Below are 25,020 nucleotides of genomic sequence, written 5' to 3'. Positions count from 1 at the left end.
TACCTCTATTAACTTCTAATAGTTGTCTTTGCTTTCGTCCGACACTTTTCTCATTAAGTGTTTTCCAGAACACCAGGAAGCCAGTTAATTACAAAATGGAATGTCACATTTACGACTCCGGCGTGACACTTTCTGTATATAAAAGCGGCGAGAATTTCTCGTACACATTTTTTAATGAGTTTGGTTTCATAAATATCTATTTTTTTAAATTGTTCTAATTGCTAATTTGGTTGTTGGCTATGCTCTGTTGTAATTCCATTGCTGCTTGTCTATTATCTACAAAAGTTTATATGTGTCACTCACTCTCACACTCTTAAAAATACATACCTATCATATATACATAGATGAATATGTTTTTTTTTTTTTTTTAATTATTTATTCTTTAATTATTTGTTTCTTTCTTGACAGGACTGCTTTAAATAAGATGTAACTTTCTTATGTGTGCCATAAACAAATTATTATTTTTTTTTTGCTTATTTTTTGTATTAACCACTTGCCAACCAGCCGCCGGCTCTGTCCCGCAAAATGACGTACCTGTACATCGTTTCGCGGGACCACTAGTGGGGGCGCGTGTGCCCCGTCGGAGGGGTGCGCATGCGCTGATTGGCTACATGTCTGCCGAGCACCCTTGATCACTCCCCGTGGAGAGAGAATGGTGGTCTGCTGTTGTAAACACAGCAGACCGTTGTTCCCTCAGGAATGAATACAGAGCCCCTGTGTTCCTCCTGTTTAGGATCACAGGTCTCTGTGTTGATTCCACAAGCCCATCCCCCCCTCACAGATAGAAAACACCCCCTAGGCTCACATTTAACCCTTTGATCGCCCCTGGTGTTACCCCTTCCCTGCCGGCGTCATTATTACAGTAGCAGTGCATATTTTTAGCACTGATTACTGTAGTAATATCACTGGTCCCCCCAAAAGTGTCAAAAATGTCAGTTAGGGGTCCGATCTGTCCGCCGCAATATCCCAGTCCCGCTAAAAAATCGCAGATCGCCTCCATTCCCCTGGGCCACTCTGATGCCCCGGATTAAAAAGGCTGCACTGCCTCTGCCACAGACATGCCTAAAGCAGTCCTGGTGAAGAGAAGTAAAAAGTCCCCTCCACTGACCTACTGAGTGCGAGTTGAAGACAAGGACAGAGCGCAGGCCTCCCACTCTCATCATGAATGGGTTAAACTGTGTCTGAGCAGAGGCCGGTTCCATGCCACACTGGAGACTCTTCTGCCCCGGCCAGCCCTAACAGAGCTGTCCCACCTTCCCCTGCTGGCCAGGTCGGGAACCTCGGATTTAGCCCGTAAGTAGAAAGTATATGGAGCAGGGCTTCAGCTTGGAATGTGGGTCAGGAGGAGGATTGGGAGAGTGAGAGGGTGTTGAGGGAAAGTGGGAAGGGGGCCGAGTCACTGCACCATGGGCCTATGGTTTGTACTTGCCTCCTGGGCTGAAAGTTGCCGGACTGCCCCTGATCTGGACAGTCCAGGTTTTGAATTATGTGTGCGGGGTTTTAGTCCCCTGAAACCCGGACACAATATTCAGACAGGAATGTGGCTCAGAACAGAGCCCAACCGGAGGGTGAGGGAGCACTATGCGCGCGGCAATACTATGCTGGAGTCAGGGGCAGATTTGCAACTTTCCACCCAGGGGGCAAGTACAAACTAGAGGCCCATGGTGCAGCGACTGGGCCCACTTTCCCTCACCCCCCCTCCCTCTCTCCCAATCCTCCTTCTGACCCCCATTCCAAGCTGAAGCCCTGCTCCAGATTCTCTCTACTTACCGGCTGAATCCGTGTACCCGACCCGGCCAGCAGGGGGAGGTTGTGGGGAGCTGGGACAGCTCAGTTGGGGCTGGCCAGGGCAGAAGAGTCTCTAGTGGGGTATAGAACCAGCCTCTGCTCAGACACAGTTTACACCATCCATGGGGGGGGGGGGGGGCTGCTCTTTGACCTTGTCTTCAACCCGTACGCAATTGCCCCCCTGTCCCCTGGCTGGACTGCCCAAAGATGTCCCAGGTCTGTTACAATCCTATAGTGAATGCTAAAAAAAAAATGTTGCTTTGCGCTGCTAAAGTGTTTGGGTTTGACTTGAAGAAAAAGTGGCAACCCCACCATGAGGGCGGGGTACCAGATGTCTGACTTTGGATCTGGAAGTCAAGATTTACGCGTTAAACACCATTGGCTCCCAGAATTAAAAATAAATAAATAAAAAGACCTATTTTAATATTTATTTTATTTCGTTATTTATTGCCCTACAGATTTACTTTTAGGCCCTAAGTGTATCGGAAACGCGTCTTTCTGAGCATGTTTCCTTCTCACGCCAAAAACACGCAGCTTAAAAACAAGTTGGCTCTGAATAAAGGTACAGGAGCTACTTTTTGCTTTTTTGTAGGAGAGGGCAACCCATTCAAGTGAATGGTGTCACTCCAGAAAAGCAAACACAAAAAAAAGCACGACATAGGAGCAACGTTAGATGTGAACGAAGCCTAAAGTTGTATACTAGAAGCTGATGGTTCTTTGGAATTTTATTGTGTTATTATTTTATGATCTTCAATTTGATATTCTTAAGTTCTTATCCCGGAATATCATTAAAACCTTTTTTTTTAGGTCAGCCAGCCGGTAACATATGTTGAGTGGTCCAATAAACATCCTGCTTGCTGCTCACCTGTAAGCGGTAGTAACCGTTACACCCAGTAGACCTTTTTTTACGGCATAATAAGTCAAGTGTGACCTCAGCAGCGATTCTCTTGTTGAGATTAGCTAACCTCGCCATTAAACTGTGATAGGGCATCAGAAGGCAGCATGGGCGTATGAGTTATCGTCCCCTTTTACAGGCGTTAGCCACAGAGGGCTGGATAGAGTCAGAGACACCTACGCAGCAGAGCTCAATATGCGTTCCTTTAACAAACTCGGTAATTGCACACATTCTTCTGCTCAAGCTGAACACATGGCTCTCCATATATCTTTATGTGTTTTTGCTGCTATGAACGTAAGATCTCAGACATTAAAGAAGAGCTCTTAGAAAAAAAAAAATCTTGAACTTGCAGACTTTTTAAAACAGACCTACCCTGGAATAACAACCTCAGCAATTGCCAGAGTCCGACTCCATTAACATAAGCTACCACTTGGGCAAAAAAAAATTAAGCTGCGCTTTATTACAAGCGCCATAAAATGGCAGATTGTCCCACCTGAAAATCCCAAAATACTGGGATATGTGGGGAGTGGACACACCAACCTAACCGGGCTTGGTGCTTAAACAACCTATGGGGCGTGTCTAAGTCTATGCATAGACTGACTTTATGAAAGTCAGTGTTTGCATTTGAATATTCTCCAGTTGTGTGCGAAGACTGTGTAGAACCTTATGAAGCCTAAAGATGACTGAGGGCGGGGGGGCTTTCTCAAATTGATTTTTTGAGAGAACAAGTTTGAAGGTGATCTCCAGAAATGCTGCATCCCTTCAGTACATTCCTTCCCCCTCCCAACTAATTTTAGGGTGTTAGAGAAAATCTACCTAAAAGCTGATTTTACTCAAATAAGTCCATTGTGACATGGGGCACCAGGTCCTGAGTCTTCTGTCCAGCTCACAGCAGGATTGGAAGATCCTTCTGCTGATGTCCTAAACCCTGAAATCCATGGTTGTGTGGTGCACTGGGTCCTAAAACCCTAAATCTTTAGTTGTGTCATGCAGAGGATCCCAAGTCTTCTCTCCTACTCACTCTAGGATTGGAGGGTTCTTCTTCTGTTGCCCTAAATCCCTCAGCCCTTGGTCACTTGGCACACCTGGTCCTAGGTTTTCTCTCCCACTTACTGCAGAGATGAAGGTTCCTTCTTCTGATGTCCTAAATCCATGGTCCACTGGCGCATCAGATCCCAAGTCTTCTCTCTTACCCACTGAAGGCTTGGAGGGTCCTTCTTCTGCTGCCCTGAATCCCTCAGTCCCATGGTCACATGGCGCACCTGGTTCTAAGTCTTCTCTCCTACCCACTGAAGGAGTTTAGGGTCCTTCTTCTGATGCCCTAAATCCCTCAATCCATGGTCACATGGCGCACCTGGTCCTGGGTTTTCTCTCCTACTCACTTCAGAGATGAAGGTACCTTGTTCTGATGCCCTAAACCCATGGTCCCCTTGCACACGGAGTCCCAAGTCTTCTCTCTTGCCCAATGGAGGATTGAAGGTTCCTTCTTCTGATGCCCTGAATCCCTCAGTCCATGGTCACATGGCACAAATGGTTCTGAGTCTTTTCTCCTGCTCGCTGCAGGATTGGTAGGTCCTTCTTCTGATGTCCTAAACCCTGAAATCCATGGTTGCGTGGCACCGGGCCCTAAACCCCTAAATCTATGGTCATGTCATGCACAAGGTCCCAGGACTCCTCTCCTACTCACTCCAGGATTGGAGGGTCCTCCTTCTGATGCCCTAAATCCATCAGTCCATGGTCACATGGTGCACCTGGTCCTAGATTTTCTCTCCCACTCACTGGAGAGATAGAGGTAGCTTCTTCTGATGCCCTAAAGCCATGGTCCCCTGACACACCAGGTCCCAAGTCTTCTCTCTTACCCACTGAAGGATTGGAGGGTCCTTCTTTTGATGCCCTGAATCCCTCAGTCCCATGGTCACATGGCGCACCTGGTTCTGAGTCTTCTCTCTTACCCACTCCAGGATTGTAGGGTCCTTCTTCTGATGCCCTAAATCCCTCAATCCATGGTCACATGGTGCACCTGGTCCTGGGTTTTCTCTCCTACTCACTGCAGAGATGGAGGTACCTTGTGCTGATGTCCTAAATCCATAGTCCTATGGAACACGTGGGTCCCAAGTCTTCTCTCTTGCCCACTGGAGGATTGAAGGGTCCTTCTTCTGATGCCCTGAATCCCTCAGTCCATGGTCACATGGCGCACATGGTTCTGAGTCTTCTCTCCTGCTCACTGCAGGATTGGAAGTTCATTTTTCAGACTCCCTAAACCTATGGTCCCCTGGTGCACTAGGTGCCAAATCTTCTCCCCCAGACTCTGCAGAATTGGAGGGTCTTTCTTCTGATGTCCTAGACTAATAAATTCATGGTCATGTGATGAATGGAATCCTGAGTCTTCCTACCCACTCCAGGATTGGAGGGTCGCTGCCTGGGTGACTTGGACACTTGCTATTGGTTTTTCAGAATTTTTTTTCTGATAACAAATCAAACAATTTTTGTTTAATCAATACAGTATTTATCCATAAAGAGTGACCAAGGCCGAGCATGTTTGGAAACGAAATAATACATTACAATACAATACAACACATTACATCATCTTGGGAGGTTGTATTCTGTTGTACGAGAATTTCCGTGACTCTAGTAACCAATTTGATTTCGATATGAGACTAGCATGTTAAAAAAAAAAAAAAATGGCGGATCATTCGTCCAATATTCTCATTGTGTGTACGAGGCTTAAAACCCATCTTTAGCTGGCCACAGATGAATAGAATTTCAAGAGAATTCTCAGAACGTTCGAATGTCGTTAGAAAGATTTCATTTGCATATAAAATTCACTTTTGGAATGAATGGACTTTACCAAACGAAACCACAAACAGTACACTGTTAGAAATTTGTTCATTTGAGAAAAAGTTTCCATCCTGCTCCCTCAAGCTTTCTTGTTACTGAAAATGATAACTGAATTAACCCCACTAGGGATTCAAAAAATGAACGGACCTTCTTAGCACATTCTTTCCCAAAGAATTTTCATGTGAAATTCAACCCTCTATCTATGGCTAGCCTAACCACCTGTCGATGCCTACAACGTAGTCAGCCAGTTCCTGAAGGGGCATGGTTATCTCTGATTATCAGTGCAGCTCCATCGGTGCCCATCAGTGCTGCCTATCAGTGCTGCCTATCAGTGCCCATCAATGCAGCCTATTAGTGCTGTCTTTCAGTGCCGCCTATCAGTGCCCATCAGTGCTGCCTATCAGTGCTGCTTTTCAGTGCCGCCTATCAGTGCCCATCAGTGCTTCCTATCAGTGCTGCCTTTTAGTGCCGCCTGGCAGCATACCTCCCAACTGTCCCTGATTTGGAACAAAGTCCCTCTGTCCCTCTTGCCTCCTCATTGTCCCTGGTTTCGGTCTGATCTATTTAGTTGTATATGAAATGCACTAAAAATGTATTTATTTATCAAAAAGTGTTTTCCAGTGCTAAACCTTTCATCCAATGTCTAAATTGCTGCATTTGTAAATTCCAAAGGCCAATCTAAAGGAATAGTAGTGGTAAAAAAGCACTTAGTGGGTTTACCCAATCATTTTTTGCACAAGTCTCCCTTAAAATGGGGGGGGGGGGGGTCAGGGGGGGCATTGCATGGGGTGTGTCTTTTGCAAATAAGTGTCCCTCATTCCCATCTCAGAAGATAGGGAGGTATGCATCAGTGCTGCCTATCAGTGCCACCTATCAGTGCCCCATAGTGCTGCCTATCAGTGTCTCCTCATCAGTGTTGCCTATCAGTGCCCATCAGTGCTGCCTATCAGTGCCTCCTCATTAGTGCACAACAGTGCTGCCTATCGGTGCCCATCAGTGCTGCCTATGAGTGCCTCCTTATCAGGGCCCATCAGTGCAGCCTCATCAGGGCCCATCACTGCAGCCTCATAAGGGCCCATCAGTGCAGCCTCATCAGGGCCCATCAGTGCAGCCTCATCAAGGCCCATCAGTGCAGCCTCATCAAGGCCCATCAGTGCAGCCTCATCAGTGCCTATCAGTGCTGCCTATCAGTGCCTCCTCAATAGTGCACATCAGTGCTGCCTATCAGTGCCCATCAGTGCTCCCTATGAGTGCATCCTTATCAGGGACCATCAGTGTAGCCTCATCAGGCCCATCAATGCAGCCTCATCAGGGCCTATCAGTGCTGCCTATCAGTGCCTCCTCATTAGCGCACATCAGTGCTGCCTATCAGTGCCCATCAGTGCTGCCTATGAGTGCCTCCTTATCAAGGCCCATCAGTGTAGCCTCATCAGGGCCCATCAGTGCAGCCTCATCAGGGCCTATCAGTGCAGCCTATTCAGCGCCAAAAAGTGAAGGAGAAAAATTACTTATTTGCAACATTTTATAACAGAAACAACATTTTTTGGTCATTTTTTGTTTGTTTAGCAAACAATAAAAAAAAAACAGCAATGATTAAATACAACCTACTCTATCTGCCTCAAAAAAATGATACATATTTCATATGGGCACCCTGTTGCATGACTGCACAACTGTCACTGAACATTGGCCTGGCCAGGAAAGGGGTGAAAGTGCCCAGTACTGAAGTGGTGAATTTTTAGTTCCCAGCCATTGATTTGAATTGGATCTGATTGAGCTATCTAATGGGTGGACGGATTGGTTTGCCTGTCTCATGTGTGGATGTGTGGGCGCCGCGTCTCAAGTGCCAATTATGGAACGGTGGCGTTGTTCGCCGCATTATTAAAACCGTGGGCCAGAGCAATCCTGCTTCCACCAAATTGTACAGATGTTATATTTTTAGGCAGATTCTCTTTAAATTGCTGAAACCGTTTGCTAGAAAGAAAAAAAAAAGTGATGTTTTAATTGTGCGGAGAGGAGGGGGGGGGGGAGGGGGGCTCCCATCTGAAAAGAATTAGCTGTAATTGTGCAGTGGCTGGTATAAATGGCTGTGTGCGCTCTGGGAGCGGAGGGCAGCGTCGTGTAAACAGCGGGTAAGTGGCGGACCCCAGTCTCACCTCAGAATGGTTTCTGCTGTGAGAGGGACCTGCATGTGAGCCGTGCCCGCTCTTCTCTCTCCCTCCGCTGCGTTGGTTCCTTTCCAAGCCAGACTGTGTGTGAGCGCAGCTACTGGATGGGGAAGGAGGAAGGAGTGGGCGCGCACACGAGGAGGCGCAGAGGAGGAGAGAACTTAATCAGGATGCTTTTCTTCTGCTAACAGCACTCTTCCAGTGTCATAGGGACAGGAGCCAACCATGGCTGCAGCCTTAAACGCACAGGCGTACCCTGATCCTGCACGCCTCCACAATGGATCTTTTCGCCGTGTCCATTTATTATCATTTGACACATTATGAATTTCGTCTGCGGGGCAGATTCCTACAGAAATTGCTGCGTGTGTTTGGGCTGAAGGAGGCCTCGGTCTGAGAAAGGGCAATCTGAATCCCAGGGTGGTGCAGGAGTTGAGGCGTTAATAAACACGAGTATTTATGTACGCTACCAGCATGTGCGTTGAAAGGCCTCTCAGCGCCTTTTCAGTGGGCTGGGCGCATTGCATTTTTGGGACTGGGCTCATTGTGGCCCTGCATCTGCTCTATATGCGGTGCCATTCATTGTACAGTAGAGTCCAACGCACAGTGCACCGCAGAACACCACAGCGCATATTGTATATCGGTTGTGGAGTAAAAAGATGCGTGCTAGGATGCACCTTTATGGTGTGAATGACCCCTTACAGACAGGGCTGCTGTTAGAAATTGCGGGGCCCCGTACAGACTAGCTGGCAGGGCCCCCCCCCCCCCAAGAAAATATTAACCACTTTACCACCGGAGGATTTTGCTGTCTTACGTCCAGGCCACTTTTTCCGATTCGGCACTGTGCGACTTTAACTGACAATTGCGAGGTCGCGCGACGCCGTACCCAAACAAAATTTACGTCCTTTTTTTCCCACAAACAGAGCTTTCTTTTGGTGGTATTTGATCACCTGTGCGATTTTTACTTTTAAACAAAAAAAGAGCGTAAATTTTGAATAAATAACAATATTTTTCACATTTTTTTATACGAAATTCACCCCAAAAAAATTTAAAAATCTAAATTTTTTAACATTTTAGGCCAATTTGTTTTATGCTACATATTTTTGGTAAAAAAAAATCGCAAAAAGCGTATTTTGATTGGTTTGCGCAAAAGTTATTGCGTTTACTAACTAAGGGAAAGATTTTTGTCATTTTTATTGTTTTTTTTTTTTAACGAGTAATGGCGGCGATCTGCAATTTTTTCTGCGGGACTGCGACATTGCGGCGGACAGATCGGACCCTTGACTGACATTTTTGACACTTTTGGGGGTACCAGTGACATTACTACAGTAATCAGTGCTATACATATGCACTGTTACTGTAAAAATGACACTGACAGGGAAGGGGTTAATTTTATTGGAGAGGGAGGGGTTAATGTATGCCTGGTGCTTTCTAACGTGTGTGGGGGGAGGGTATTGTGTGACACAGGGACAGATCGTAGGTTCAGCTATGCTGAACCCTGCAATCTGATCCTGTCTGTCACTTTACACAAGCGGGCGGATCTCCACACTCGATTCCCCGACAATCGGGGAAGAGCGGCGGTGATCACCGCCGCTCCTCCCCTGGCCCGACCCCCGCTGTGACTGAAAACAGCGGGAGCGAGCCCCCGGCGGCGCCCACAAGGGGAGGAGTCCAGCGACGTAGGTCTACGTCGCTGGACGGGAACGAGCCACTTTGCCGCAGTACAGTCAATGTGACTGGTCGGCAAGTGGTTAAAGATATATTTAGCTAAAATTCCAACAAAATCACTATTAGCAGACACAAATATAACATAACTCGCATAATTCCTGCTAAACCTAAAAAAAAAACTATGTTCAATAAAAAAGAAGATGAGATGAGAAAAATATTCAGGCTGGGCAGTTGGAGCTCAGTAATCAGAGAGACAGAGAGAGAGAAACAAAGTTACAAATAAACTCCTGAGCAGAGATAAGTGCTGGGAGGGGGGGGGGGGGGCCCACACAAGGGAGGAGGGCTAGTGAGGGACAACTGTCTCTTTCTTAACAGATACAAGCTGATAGCAGGGAGAGGGACAGATCAGATTCAGGTGCTGGAGGAAGATTTCTGTATTTGTTGTCCATCACTAATCCCCCTCTCTGTGTGGGCCCCCCCCTGTGTGCTCGGGCCCCCTACAAGAGGGCTGGTGGTCCCCCCCTATCAGCGGCCCTGCCTACAGATCAAAGAGGTTGAGAAGACAGCCGCTTCAATACCGGGCACTTTCACCCCCTTCCTGCCGAGGCCAATTTTCAGCTCTTAGCGATGTCGCGCTTTAAATGAGAATTGCGCAGTCATGCAACGCTGTACCCAAACAAAATTTTTACCACTTTTTATACAGATATAACTTTCTTTTAGTGGTATTTAATCACAGCTGGGTTTTCCTGTTTTTGCTAAACAAATGAAAAAAGAGCAAAAAGTTTTTCCTAGTTTCTGATATAAAGTTTTGTAAATAGATACGTTTTCTCCTTCACTGATGTGCACTAATGAGGCTGCACTGATGGGCACTGATAGGCTGCACTGATGAGGGGGCACTTATATGCAGCACTGATGGGCACTAATAGGCCATACTGATGGTCACTAATAGGTTGCACTGATGGGTAGCCTATATGGGCACTGATAGGCGGCACTGATGTGCACTGATAGGCGGCACTGAAGGGCACTGATAGACGGCACAGATAGGCAGCACTGATGAGGAGGCGCTGACATTCCTCACAGATAAGTAGGCACTGACAGGCATTACTGATGGGCACTGAAAGGCATCACTGATGGGTACTGATTGGCATCACTGATGGGCACTAATTGGTATTACTGATGGGAACTAGTGGCCATCACTGATGGGCACTGATTGGTATTACTGATGAGTACAAGTGGGCTAATTTATTTATATTATGTTGTTTTATTGAGACAGAAGAGAAAAACGAGGCTACTTAGTTTCCAAAATTCATAGCCAATCATGTCACATGACGATTTGGGTCTGACTGGCAATTTTTGGCCGAGGGGGAAAGCACAACCCAGAGGCCCATGGTGTAGCGATCCAGCCCCCCTCCCGTTCTCATTCTTCCCTGCCTCTTTTCAACCCCCATCCCAAGCCGAATCTCCACTCCAGGTGTTCCCTGCTCACCTGGAGTGCCTGCTGTACTGACTCATGGCTTCAGGGGGAGCCGAGGTGGCTCAGTTGGGGCTTGCCGGGGGAGGAGAACCTTCCGTTTGAGCACAGAGCCGGCCTCTGCTTGGACATGGCGTACACCATCCATGCCGGGAGGTGGCCTGTGCTCTGTTCTCGTCCTCATCCCACAGTTAGTAGAACACCAGTGGGGACTTTTTACTCCTCTTCACCAGGAAGCCTTTAGGCCCAGTTCCCCCATGTTGTTGATCTGCTGGGTTCCATTGAAGATGACATATTGCTTATGTGCCATGGCATGTGTGCCTTAGGTTGACTATCATTGTTTTAAAGCTTGCCATAGAATGGCCTTTCCGAACCTTTTCAACACAGAGGAACCCTTGAAATATCGTTCCCGTCTCAGGAAACCCCTGCTAAATTTTACTATATCAGGAAACCCCTGCTAAATTTTACTATATCTGCAACTCATCATACATTAGTGTGATGATCAGTGGGAAGAATGCTCCTTACATCGGTGGTCAGTGGGAAGAATGCTCCTTACATCGGTGGTCAGTGGGAAGAATGCTCCTTACATTGGTGGTCAGTGGGAAGAATTCTCCTCACATTGGTGGTCAGTGGGAAGAATTCTCCTCACATTGGTGGTCAGTGGGAAGAATTACCCTCTTACAGCTAGCTAAAAAGATCAATAGTGTCTTTGGGAACTTATCTGAGAGGCAGAAATTGCTCATTGCTCAAGGAACCCCTAAAGACCTTTGGAGGAACTCTATGGAATCCTGGTTGAGAATACTCGCTATAGATAGATCAAAACCAAGTGGGAAGAATGTTCCTTACATTGGTGGTCATTGGGAAGAATGACCCTTACATTGGTGATCAGTGGGAAGAATGCTCCTTACATTGGGGGTCAGTGGGAAGAATTACCCCCTTGCAGATAGCTAAAAAGACCAATAGTGTCAGTGGGAACTTATCTGAGAGGCAAATATTGCTCATTGCTCAAGGAACCCCTAAAGATTTTTGGAATCCTGGTTTAGAATCCTTGCTTTAGATAGATCAAAACCAACCAAAATTGGATCCATGTGTTTACGTTCGACAAAAGTCAATCGTTAGATGACTTCTGTCTAATGGGAATGATGGAAAACTTTTGTCTAACAGCAACTGCTGATTGGGTTATTGGTACAATGTCCTGCGTGTGTGTGTGAAGGGGGGGGGGGGGGGTTTATTCCTCCAACTATCTCTGCTTAATACTTCCCTACTTTATCAAAGACCAAAGTTTGAGTCGCTCTACATTCACTTTAATTTTCACAATCTAAAATAAAGGCCTTCAATGCAAACCAAGCTGACAGCTGAAAAAAAATAAATGTAACAAAAAAAAAATGATTTTATAAAATGCCCAAGGTGTGAAAAACTGGAAGCCGCTGAATCCCCTGCATTCATGGAACAATGAGCGAGCTTGAGGAACAACGGGGTTATTTGTGTGGGTTTTACAGCTACCTCTAAAATCAGGATAATTATAGCACGCTCTGCCTATAGCGAAGCCAGGCCCCATTAGGTCAGAATTAAAAACGAAAGACCCCCTCGCCTCAGCCCCAAGCCGAGACCTCGGCCCGCACCTTCTCCTAATGCGTCTTCACTTCTGGAACCCAACCTTCCCTGCGTGGATAATTGTCATCTTAAACATTTACAATATGACTTTTTAAAGGGAAGTTTGTAGAGTTATTTTTGGAGGAAATGCACAATTTAATACACCCTGGTTGTTTTTTTTTTCTTTTCTTTTTTGGTTAAAGAAAAGTCGTTCAGTCAAGACAAACGGTGTTCTCTGTTGCATTCTTAAAGTGAGATGCTTTTAACCTCCCGGGGACAAAACAAATTCTTTATTTGCCTAATGTGAAAGTAACTTCTTGGCGTTTGAAAAAAAATGCTTCTTTTTAAATTTATTTCATATGTTGCATGTCAGTGCTGCCGATCTCCCGCAGCCTATTTCATCCCTACTTGCACAACCCCCACCCACCCAAAAAAAACAACATTTCCCCTCCTAGCATAAATAACCCCCCCCCCCCCCTCTTCCCCTCTATATCACCTCTTCTAGCACCGCCATCCCAAATCCCTTCTTCCAGCGCAAATCCTCTTCCACAAATCCCCCCTCCGAAGCACACCCCGCCACCCAAATGCAACCTCCTAGAACAATTCTTACCCCCTTCTGCCCCCCAAATTCCCACATCCAGCACAAATCCCCTCCCCCCAATCTCCCTGTGGCGCCCCTCCATCTCACATGGTACCACAGTGCCCAGGACAGCTGACCCTCCTGCCCACCCGTTGTCCCAGTCCTGCACGTGTGTCAGGGTGTCAAGATAGGAGCACCATGGGAAACAGGGCCTACCATGTCTATGTCTTAAAGTGTTTCTAAAAGTACATTTTTTACAATAACAATAAATATGTTATACTTACCTACTTTGTGTAATGCACAGAGCAGCCCCAATCCTCCTCTTTTCAGGTCTCCCGCCAGCCCTCCTGGCTCCTCCTCTTCATCCAGTGCCCACGTAGGAAGCCACTCCCTGGGCATCCATAGACACAGACAGTGGGGCACGGCCCCGCCACCCCTCTCTAATTACAGAGTTTGCTATGGATCTGCCCAATGGCTCCCACTGCTATGGATCTGCCCAAAGAGGAGGGCTGGATCGTGATGGAGCTCAGGTAAGTATAAGGCGGGGCTTGGGGTGGGGGGGGGGCTGGATAAAGAGGTTTTTTAACCTTCTTCTAAAAAAAACTTCAGCCGTTAGAAGCACTTTAACAGAAATCAAGATTGATCAGATCAGGCTACAATTTTCCACGATGAGCCCATTCCCACTGCAGCCTGCAGGCAGGGAAGAGCATTAACGCATTTAATGCTACATTTGCATAATCATAACTGAGTGCATGTAGCGTCATTGCTGTTCCCAGCCTGCTGTAGCTGTGATGTCTTTGTATTGATGGCTTACTATCAAACTTGTTTGGAATTTTCATACATTTGAGTGCAGTCACCCACTCTTCCATGTCCATGTCCATGTCTTCTTTCTGGGCATTTGTCCCCAGACGCATACTACCCTAAATTCTAGTAACAATTGGAGTACCTTTTTCCCTTCTTTTTTTCCCTTTTTTTCATTAAAGGCACATAATTTGTTTGTTCACTGTTAGCAAGATGGAGCACTATCACTAAATGCTCAATGCCCACCTAGGTCCTGAAGCAGGGCTGTCTTATGCCCCAGTTGCCTGGGAGCCCCATGATAATTTTGCATTACATCTTACTTGTCAACTTTCCCGGATTTGCCGAGACAGTCACGCTTTTTACTAAGCTGTCCCGGAATGGCTGTGCTCTGGGCTGCATACCAGAGCCTGTACTGCGCCCTCCTAAACCTAGTATTTTGCACTCTTGGCTCCCGCGGTACAGTGTCCTTCGCCCCCCCCCAATCCCCCCACACTGTGCCCTTTGTGAAGATTAGTCTTTGATTTATTTATTATTTAATTTAATTTAATTTAATTTAAATTTAATTTAATTTAATTATTTATTTGTTTTTTTATTTATTATTTTTTGATTTTATTTTTTTAGTTTTCTTATTGTTTAAAATCAATTTTATTGAACGTACTAATAAATATATGATTATTTTTCTATCACCAATTTGTACTTTAATTCTTGAGAGTAGGTGCTCAAATTGGGGCAGGCTGCTAGGGGCACCAGTGGATTACTTTGTCCCAGGGCTCATGATGCTATTAAGACGGCTCTGGCCTGAAGGGAGGTAAGAAGAAGGGAGTATTGGGAGGGTAGGGAGAATATTTAGATTTATTCACAATTCACCTCCTTTTCTTTATTTATTGCCACAACTTTTAACCTCTCAAAGACTTTTACAAGCTGCCGGGTTCAGGGCTAGACGTTGCACCTCTGTTACCTGCCTATGCCAAAACCCTGGGACCTCATGAATTGGGGCCAAACACTGCTCTAGAGATTGTTGTTTGTGAAAACCCTAGGTCAGCATTAGAGATCATTTCTATTAGGGATCGACCGATTATCGGCAAAGCCGATATATCGAGGGCCGATCTGCACTTTCCCAGATATATCGGAATCGGCCGATATTTCAGAAAGTGCTTGTACCGGAGTAATGCCTGCAGCGTCCACAGTTGGCTGTCTTGTAATGACAACCAATGCGGCTGAGAAGCTGCTCGGCTGTCATTTCAAGGAGCAGGAGGGGACGCCCCCCTCCCGCCGCCTTCCGCGGCTCGCCCCCGGGTCTCCCGTCCCACTGGGAGATCCAGGCAACCAGCCTGCATGGCCGCCAAAGACCAGATCAAAGCCGCATTCGGCTCTGATCGGGTCTCCATGCAAAAACCCGGGAGTGATGTCATGATGTCACTTCCGGGTACTCGGCGCCAGATTTAAAAAAATTAAATTTGGCGTTTTAAATGCTTTTAAGGGCAGAGGAGGGGTTTGGGGTCTTTTAGACCCTCCACAAAAGTATCTGTCAAGTAAGAAAACATAATTTTTTTTTAAAATGTACAAAAATATCGGCCCATATAGGCCAATACCGACACGCGATGACCAAAATATCGGTATCGGCAACAAAAAAACAATATCACTCGATCACTAATTTCTGTTCCCCCATTCTGGTGTTTGATGTGAGCAATAACTGAAGCACTTGACCTGAACCTGCATGGTTTTATGCATTGCAGTGCTACCATATGATTGGCTGATTAGATAACTGCATGCATAACACCCGTACAGGTGTTTCTTAATGCTCAGTGAGTTTAATTGCAGTAAGGGTAATTTTACACTTTTGGATGGGGAGGATGGGCCACGTTTTTTACTGCCCCTCTCTCCCTTAAGCTGCAAAGGCAGTCAGATGGGAATGTGATGTCTTGCGTTATGGCAAGAATTATCCTCCATATCATGTTTGGTGGGCAATACCACCTGCCGAACATGACCCATTCAGGTGAATGGGGCTGTGACGTAACCACGTGTGGCATGGGGGTGCAGGTTTTTAGGGGTTAAAACAGGTGGTAAGGAGGCAGCATATCATCTCTGGGCGTCTTGCCAAATGCCCCCTGAAAATTGATCCACCACAGAATTGAGGGCAATGTATTAAAAGGAACTTACAATGTGTAATGTATTAAAAAGAACTTACAAAGTGTTGATTGCTTTAAAAAAATCCTTTGCATAGCAAAACAGAAAACGATTTAATGTGGAAATAGTGTAAGAAGCCGTGACCCATTAATCATTAAACTTTACCAGTACTGTTTACCAGTTAATTGACTAACCTCTTCATACATCATCTGTCCGGTTGGTTTTACCGAGTGATCTGTTTTGCACTCCAACCATCACAAGTAATGAAGTCCTCTGTACGTTGCTCCTTAGCCGGCCTGCACCGAAGGACCTCACTGTAATACAATGGGGTACTGTACATTTCTGCTGCCAGCGGTGTTAGGAAAGGCCAAGGTTGGGTGTCTATTCCCAGGCGCTCTGACAAAGGCTAGATTAAACCCAGCTCGGATGCTCTGTGAACCTTCACAACAAAAAGATCCATAAAATATCCGATCGTGCAAAATACCCTTCTGAAAACTGCATTGTTGCTGCAATCCAAAGAGAAAAGAACCTCAGATAAACCCCATTTTGTCTTTTTGGCATTTACAACACAAAGGACCTAAAGATGAACTCCAGGCAGATATAAAAGAAGGGATAATTTATCATTAAATGTATTATTTTAAATACAATTACTTATATTTGGCTTGGTATCCGTCTCTTGCTGTCCCTGTACAGCGGAGCTCAGAAGTAGAGCATGAGAGGCAGCATGGGTAGCCATCGAGAGACAGCAAGGGTAGCCACTGAGTTGTGCTGCAGTGTAAGAAGATAGGAGAAGAAAGCAGAGTGATGAGCTCATCTGTCTGCTCATTCTTCTTTCACTATCCAGTTGTAGGCAGGTGCAGTCTACTTTCTCCACTGCAGGAGGCGCTCAACTGCTGCAAGAACCAAGATGAAGTCAAGAGGAGAATGGCTCCTCTATGATTTCCAGGGTCACTAGGGAAGCTATCCAGTTGGATGTCGCTGACCCATGTGACTCTGGCAGCCATCTTGGGTCAGGCAGAACTTATTTAAGGCCCTGGCTCTCAGGCATGGCACACATTTTGCCTGTGGGTACGGTAGGGACAGGTCCCCCGTCTGACAAGAACAGTGATTATCGGCAGGGAGAGGCTCCTGACAATTAGGGAAAGAATAGGGACATGGTCTGGATTGGCCAGGCAGCATTCTGCCCCTCAAGACAGATGCTGTGGGCACATCTGAGACCTACTGCTACACGTTGCTGGTACATGCTGTGAATGTTCCCCGTCAGGTGCCGTTCCACTGGGCTTGTTGTGATTTATTGGATTCTGCAATAATACAAGTTCTGTTCTCTACAACTGGAGTCTATTAACTAACCAAGATTGTGGTTTCTAAAATTGGCTCTAACCATAGACCATGGTTCCTATAGTTTGGTTCTGAAAATCTGTCTGCCATGCTGTGCTGATAACGTGGCTCTGTATGTGGTTCTTGCCATGATTTTGGTCTTCATACAGTAAGGATCTGGCACCCTGTTCTTGTAATTTAGTCCTGAACATAGTTTCGATCTCAGGCTCAGAACATGGTCATGGGAGTTGGGTTTCGGCCACATGGACTTGTTAGGTAAAATGGTGCAAGGAACAAAGTATTGAATTCATGTATTGTACAGGTACTTCTTTCTTATGCAACCAAGCAGAATCCATAAAGGTCTGCCTTTAGCAACATAAGTTTTCCTTGCTTGGTGGCTTTGGGTTATTATATATAAAGTGAAAAAGATGCTGCGCAGCCCCCTAACAAATAGTCAACACCAAAATATGCAGTAAAAAGCGCCTTTGTTTCACATAAATCTTGCATAAATTACCAATATACAAATAACCAACAGTAAATCCATATACGTAGATGTGTAGGTTATAAACAATGTGAACATACAATGCAAAATGTGCTCAGTCCATCCAAACTACAAAATCTTCATAGTGGATAAAATATATATGGATATATGGATATATTCCACCTCCATATATTACGAAGATTCCACAAAGCCTAAATGATGTGCCAAATAATAAAGTGTTGAATAAACACCACCAGCTGTTTGTATGCTTCACCTTTATGCTCACAGTGTGCTCACCTTCCCAATATGACCCAAAAACCAATTCAGGTCATATAGCGCTTATTGTTAGATGCAATACAGCAATTTTCAGTCTCCAGACTTCTCCAACTTTCAGTCAACACCGGATGGATATGATGTATATCCCTTTAAGACCCTGGATCACTTCAATAGATTGCTCTATATACACTCAGACAATACAGCAGGACAACAAGAGAAATGCCATAGTGTAGTAGATAAAAAACTCCTTCATTTATTGTAAAAAAAAAGGTAATTGTGTCTTTAAAAATACCAACTCCGGAACTTCTGATTCCGCCAATGACATCACCCAGCTCCTCCCTACGCGTTACGTCACGGGTGATGTCACTTCATCAGGGTTTGGGTTATTGTTCTATGCACTTAGCCCTTTGCTGAGTTTAGTAAACCTTGACTTTGGACATGACTCTTCATAATATATCTCTGGGCAATGGTTTCCCAATCACGGATGGCATGACATGATCTTATGACAATGGCCTGAAAAAAAAACTTTTCTGGATTTAGCCGATGCCTATTTCAATATAAATGATCTACCTTTCTATTAAACTATTATTTCATGTATCCCTGTTGACTATTCTCTTAGAAAAAGAAGAAAAGAGCTTTTTCTCAAATTTGTCTTGTTCTATTTCCAGGCATCGGAAGATTTGGAGGATGAAAAAATGTCCACGGAAAATAACCAGTTGGGATCTGGAAGCTGGCTAAAATTTATCAGAATGGCTTGCTCCTGCGATGAACAAAATTTGGCTGTTTGTCATTTAAATGACCAGGTAGGATTTTTACAACATTGCTAATTACCATTTGTTTATGAAGAATGCTCACCTCGTTCTATCACGTGAGGTTAAACATTGAAATAGTCATTACATTGCTCACATTTTTCTGGTAAAAAAAATGGGTTGGTGATTCCTAGAAGCCATTTGAAAACCATGGCGAGTATAAAATATTGCACAACACAAGGTGTTGCTATTTAAAAGCTATAGTAAAGCTATATGTTTGTCTAGCCTGATGGTTTGGGCTTTTTACTTCCTTTCATCCTACCAGTAAAATACCCATAGAGGATCCAGGATTGAGACCCCAGTGACATAGAGAACAACCAGTTTCACCACAAGTGGAGGCAGGCCTTTTCTCCACCTGCGTTCATGGAAGGTTGCATGATACCTGGGTCATCCCAACCTCACCTTTTCTTTTTCTTTTTTGCTTCTCCTAATATATACATACTACACTATATGGGGTCTCACTCCTGTACTCTCTCTCTCTTTCCCATGGATACCTTGGGCCTTTTTATGGGTCTCAAATCTACATTTTTGGTCTGTCCCATCAGACCTTTGAGGACCACCACCATTTGAATCTTGCACAAGGTGTTGGAGATGTCCCTCTATAGTAAATATCGAGGCCATAAGGTTTAGCACCCTTGTGAAAATTACCTCCTAAAATAAGGAATTGAGTATCCCTAGTCTTAGGAGGTAATTTAGTACATATACATACTATGCTATAAGGGCTTTCCCACTCTTCCTCCCTATTTTGTGAAAATTACCCCCTAAAAATAGGGATGAGCATTTTGCCTAGGTTCGATTCTTAAAAAGTTTTTCAAATCTTGCTCGAAATTTGCAAACTTTGTCGGTGAACCCTATTGAAGTCTATAAGGTGGTGAATCTCTATTTTGGCCATTTGTAAGATTAATAAGGAAGATATTGTCAAACAAAAGGCAACCAACGCCAAAAAATAAATGAATAAAACAGTATCTCTTGTTTACATTCGCTTCAATATGTGGAATTGGACACATTTTTTTTTTAAAGCCCTCTGAATGCCAATCAAAACACCTGCCACTAACTAAAATGGTTACCTAACAGTCCTAATTACACCTTATGTTTGCTTTGCTTCAAAAATGATACCCTATGTCACTTTCTTTGTGTTTCAAAACGTCTCCAAAGCCTCTATAGAAGTCTATGACAACGCTCGCTAACAGCACCTGCAGGTTTTGATGGGCTTTTATCTAACATTAGCTTTGATTTGTTTTGGAGGTTTTATGGTTATGACATATCCCAGGATGCACTGGGAAGCCAACATGTGAACCAGAAAGACGCCATCAGCAGTCACTTCTGCTCCATATGTATATATTTTTGAGGTATCTGGTGCAGACGTCACATCTGGTGTGCAGGGTGGAGAAGCAGAAAGGTGAGTGGGGTCCGGAGTGAAGCTGAGCAACTAGCAGACGGTGCACGTGGTGTGCAACATGGAAACGCTATAGCAGAAGGTGAGCAGGGACTGGGAGAGGGAGGACTGAGCAAGAGAGGATCAACAGAACTAGGGGAGCAGGGAAGGAGAAACTAGCAATGTCAAACGTGGTGCACAGTATGGACGCAATACAGCGGGAGGTGAGCGGGGACCAGGGAGAGAGGAGAATAAGCAAACTAGAAGATTAGCAGAGCTGGGGAATACTACTGAGTGGGGGATTACCATAGCCAGGGATCACTACTAGGCGAGGGATCGGCAGAGCCGTGTGTACTACTGAGCGGGGAATGACCAAAGCTGGGAGTACTACTGAGTGGGGCATCAGCAGAGCTGTGGGTACCAATGAGCTGGGGATCTGCTAAACAGGAGTACTAATGAGCGAGGGTTCTGCTGAGTGGGGGTACTACTAAGCCAGGGTTCTACTGGGCCCCTTTAAAACAAATAGAAAATCAACACACACACACAGGGGATTTGCCAAGCTTTATTAACCAGTTCCCGCCCATCATATAGTCATATGACTTCCTTCCATTCTTGCTGCACATTTGCGTTCTCAGGGGCACGTGGCGTGGTGTGGCAAACAGGGGTGCTTTGAGTCCCTAGGACACAGCGCATTACCGATCAGGGTAAAGAGTCAATGACAGCAGGCTCTTTACCACGTGATCGGCTGTGTCCAATCACAGCTAATCATGATGTAAACACACTGTCGGCATTCCTTGCATGAGGAGAGGCAAAGCCGGTGACCGGCAAGTGTGAAAGCGGACATCTACACTGATAATCAGGGCAATGATCATCAGTGTCCTGATTATCAGTGCAGCCCCGACATGGCTGCCTACCATTGCCAATCAGTGCCCATCTGTGCTGCCAATCAGTGCCCATCAGTCAGGGACTGACTGGCAACTGACAGGGGTACAAATCAGAGGGGCAGCAACTCAGCCCCCCTCCCACTCTCCCTCTTCCCTGTCTCTTCCTGACCCCCATTCCAGACTGAAGCTTGGCTCCAGGTACTCTCTACTCACCGGCCGAATCCAGGTACCCGACCTGGCCAGCAGGAAGCAGTTGGGGGGAGCTGGGACAGCTCTGTCGGGGCTGCCTGGGAGAGGAGAGTCTTCAGTGGGGCATGGAACCGGCCTGCGGGGGGAGAGGCCTGCGCTCTGTCCTTGTCTTCATCCCGCATTCAGTAGATCAGCAGTAGGGACTTTTACTTTTATTCACCAGTAATCCTTTGGCATGTCTGTGGCAGAAGTGGTGCAGTCTTTTTAAAGGGCATCAGAGTGGCCCAGGGGGCAAATGCCCCCCTGCCCCCTGACCCAGTCCTCCCCTGCCATCAGTGCCACCTATCAGTGCCTCATCATCAGTGCTGCCTGTCAATGCCTATCAGTGCCCATCAGCGCCACCTATCAGTGCCTCCTCATCAGTGCTGCCTATCAGTGCCAATCAGTGCCCATCAGTGCTATCAATCATTCCCTATCAGTGCCGCCTATCAGTTCCCTTCAGTGCAGCCTATCAGTGCCTATCAGTAATGCCTCATCAGCCCACATGAGTAAAGGAGAAAAATTACCTGTTTGCAAAGTTTTATAACAGAAACTAAGTAAAAAAAATTTTTTTTTCCAAAAGTTTTGGTATTTTTTTGGGTGTTTAGCAAACAATAAAAAAAAAAAAAAAAAAAAAAAACAGCAGTGTTAAATACCACCACAAGAAAGCTTTATTTGTGTGAAAAGAAAATAATACAAATTTCATATGAATACAGTGTTGTATGACCGCGCGATTGTCATTCAACATGTGAGATGAAAATTGGCCTGGGCCAGAAGGGGGTAAAAGTGCCCAGTAGGCAAGTGGTTAAAGCTTCATAAAAGCATCACAAAAAGCATTAAAAACATATAAAAAAAAAAAAGCACGTTGAAGCGAGTGTAAATGAGTCCTTACGGATTCAAAACATACTAACAACACAGGTGCTGCATTATCAATTTTTTCAAGTTATTATGATTCAGTTGACCAGGAGCAAAGGCTTTGCATTGCATTATAGGTGGTTCCATTTTTCTAGTGGTGAACCTGCCAAGTTGTTGGCCAAAAGATTGCATTTCATGGACTTTGTGATTCCTGGGTATTCAATGCAAACCCATGGTTGCAAGAAACCCAAACCTCATCCATATATAAAATTTAAAAAAAGATGGAGCAGGTCGATTGGTGTGAACTACTGTAGATTCCATATCATCCATTTTTCCAGTCCCCATAACTCTGGTTGTAGACCAACCTTTGACAGCCATTGTTCACCAGCTAGGAATCTTGGGAGTTTTTGATTCATCAGCCCGCGGCCATTTAGGTTGTCGGAAACCGGTCAAGAAATATCATTTCAGGGCTCAGAGCGAAGCAATTATCCTGCCCTCCAGGCAATGTACTTCATAATACAACAATCGAACGCTTTTTGTCCAAAGCTTTTTCCCTCGGGGCGTTAAAGCAGGGCAACCATTATGGCAGCGACGAGGTGGAACCGTGTTCACTGTAATTTGTACGGAGGCCGCATCTCATTTCACGCTGGTCATCTAAGAGCTCTGACACCGAGAAGGATTTCTTGATCTTTTGCTGACCGGGGCCTCAGTAAGACCACTCAATCACTTTGATTAAGCCCCAAGTGCTCGTTCAAAGGCGCGCTGACCCAATCACGCACCTAATTACTGGCCGCACCTCCGGATTGGCAGCTTGCCTGCGGTCACGTACAATATAATCAGGAAAACCTTTGCTGGTCACATAACAAAACCTTTGCACAAGTGATGTGATTTTTTTCTTTTTTTTTTCTTTTTGTCATTCAAAAGGAAAAATAATAAATAAGTAGGAAGCATGTAGATTGCCAATCACTGATCCTACGTGATTCAAGTATAATGGAGAATGTCAAGGGGCCATTGAAACATTGTATCAATAGACTTTTTTTGGTACAAAAAATGTCTTTGGGAACTTTAGCCTCTTCCAAAAAAAACATCACATTTATTGGACATAGTACAACTGTCCTAATATTCAAAAAACGCAACTTTTTGCAAACATGTTGCAAATAAAAAAGAGTTAAGAGCCAATAATATCAGATTGCATTGGGAAGGTATTTTCTTGCTTTTGCGCCCGCTGAACTTTGGATGCGCCAATATCTCCTGCTTACATATATTTCCTTTTTTTTAATGATTTAGATAATACCATTATATGTTACATTTGACCAACTTTAAAGAGGTTGTAAACCCACTTTAATTGCTTTTGCCTATAGGTAAGCCTATATTAAGGCTTAACTATAGATGATAGAAAAAAATGACTTACCAGAATTGTTGGGTCCTATGTGCTGTATAGCACTAGGACCTACAGCGATTGGAGGCCGTTCAGGCGGGATTGGGGATCCCCTTTGTGGATGATCCTGGTGCGATACAGGTTTGGTTCCTCCTTACCCGATCTCGAATCCTCAGGATATGGGGTTAAAAGAAAGGCTCCAGATAGTGTATTATCATTTTAAAAGTTTATTCATCAAATATTCATAAAAATCGGAGCGAAGAAAGACTCAAACTCCAAGTTTGCAGGCAAAGAAACCGCTTACAAACACCTCCTAGCAGAGTGGCGAGCGGAGTGTTCCGGCTTGCGTTCCACGTGGTGAGTAGCCTGCTGACGTGCGTTCCAAAACCTTGACGCGTTTCGTCACTTCCTGTGAACGGCCTCCAAGCGCTGTAGGTCCTAGTGCTATACAGCACATAGGACCCAACAATTCTGGTAAGTCATTTATTTCTACCACAAGCCACAGGAAAAGAGGAATCCACGTCAGGAAAGTCACAAACTTTTATTTATTGAGCACGAAGCACTTTGCACCTGATCACCACTTGAAAAGACTTTATTTATTGAATTTTACATTTATTTTATTCACATATATTGATCACCACTGGAAAATACTTATTTATCTATTTATCAATTCCTTGGAACATTTTATACATTTTTATGTGTTTAATTGCTGTATATAGCCTAGGCTATTCTTCTATTACATATAGATGCTATAAATATCTCCTAAACATGAACAGTTTAGGAGATATTTACATTACATGCAGCCGATGATGTCATCGGCCTATGCGCTCTGAAGGAACGGCCACCCGTGCCGTTCCTTCAGAACCCTATGCCGCGAACGGAAGTGATGTAATCGTGCCTCCGGCCAATCAGACGGCCGGAGGATGCGAACAAGGAAGCAGGACGGCCGGACATGTCGGCCGCCCTGTCACTGAGCGGGCCGCACTGCGAGGGCTTCGTTTTAAGGTAAGTATTTCATAATGAGCTAGTATGCGATGCAAGATTTTTATTGAATTTTAAGAATTTGCTTTCTTTTTTTTAATGAAAGCTGTTGATGTTGACCGCTTGTCGACCGCCGCACGACTATTTACGTCGGCGCTCAGCCCCTCACAGGCAGAGCGACGTAGGGCTACATCGCTAGCCTGTGAGGCTCTGGGGAGCGAGCGCGCGCCCCCGGAGGCACGCTCCCGCGCGGTCACGGGCAACCCCCCCCCCCCCCGGGCGGTCACTCGGCGATCGTCGGTGCAGAGGGAGAAAGGCAGGCGGCTGATGTAAACAAGCCGCCTGTCATTCTTCCCTGTGTAGGAATGGTGATCATACGGTTCTACTATGTAGGACCGTTGATCACTGTTCCTACACCTCAAGCCACAGCCAATCACAGTTAGAATCACGTCCCTAGGGACACACACCACCCCTCCCTCTCAAAAAAAAGTTAACCCCTTCACTGCCAGTGTA

General features: G+C 45.3%; 1 protein-coding gene across 5 annotated transcripts in view; it reads left to right on the top strand.

Annotated features, from left to right (window-relative positions):
* Positions 1 to 25,020, top strand: part of PRDM16 (PR/SET domain 16) — a 909,210-nt gene that overhangs the window by 720,790 nt on the left and 163,400 nt on the right. For all 5 annotated transcript variants that reach the window (XM_082273292.1, XM_082273289.1, XM_082273288.1 and 2 more), the window contains exon 4: positions 18,666 to 18,800. In XM_082273292.1, coding sequence (XP_082129418.1) covers positions 18,666 to 18,800 — 135 coding nt within the window. The remainder of the gene's footprint in view (positions 1 to 18,665; positions 18,801 to 25,020) is intronic.

The sequence above is a fragment of the Pelophylax lessonae genome, assembly GCF_965119305.1.
Source record: "Pelophylax lessonae genome assembly, chromosome: 12".
Taxonomy (NCBI): Eukaryota; Metazoa; Chordata; class Amphibia; order Anura; family Ranidae; genus Pelophylax; species Pelophylax lessonae.
The sequence above is the reverse complement of the archived record's forward strand: the minus strand, read 5'-3'. Positions and strand labels throughout refer to the sequence as shown.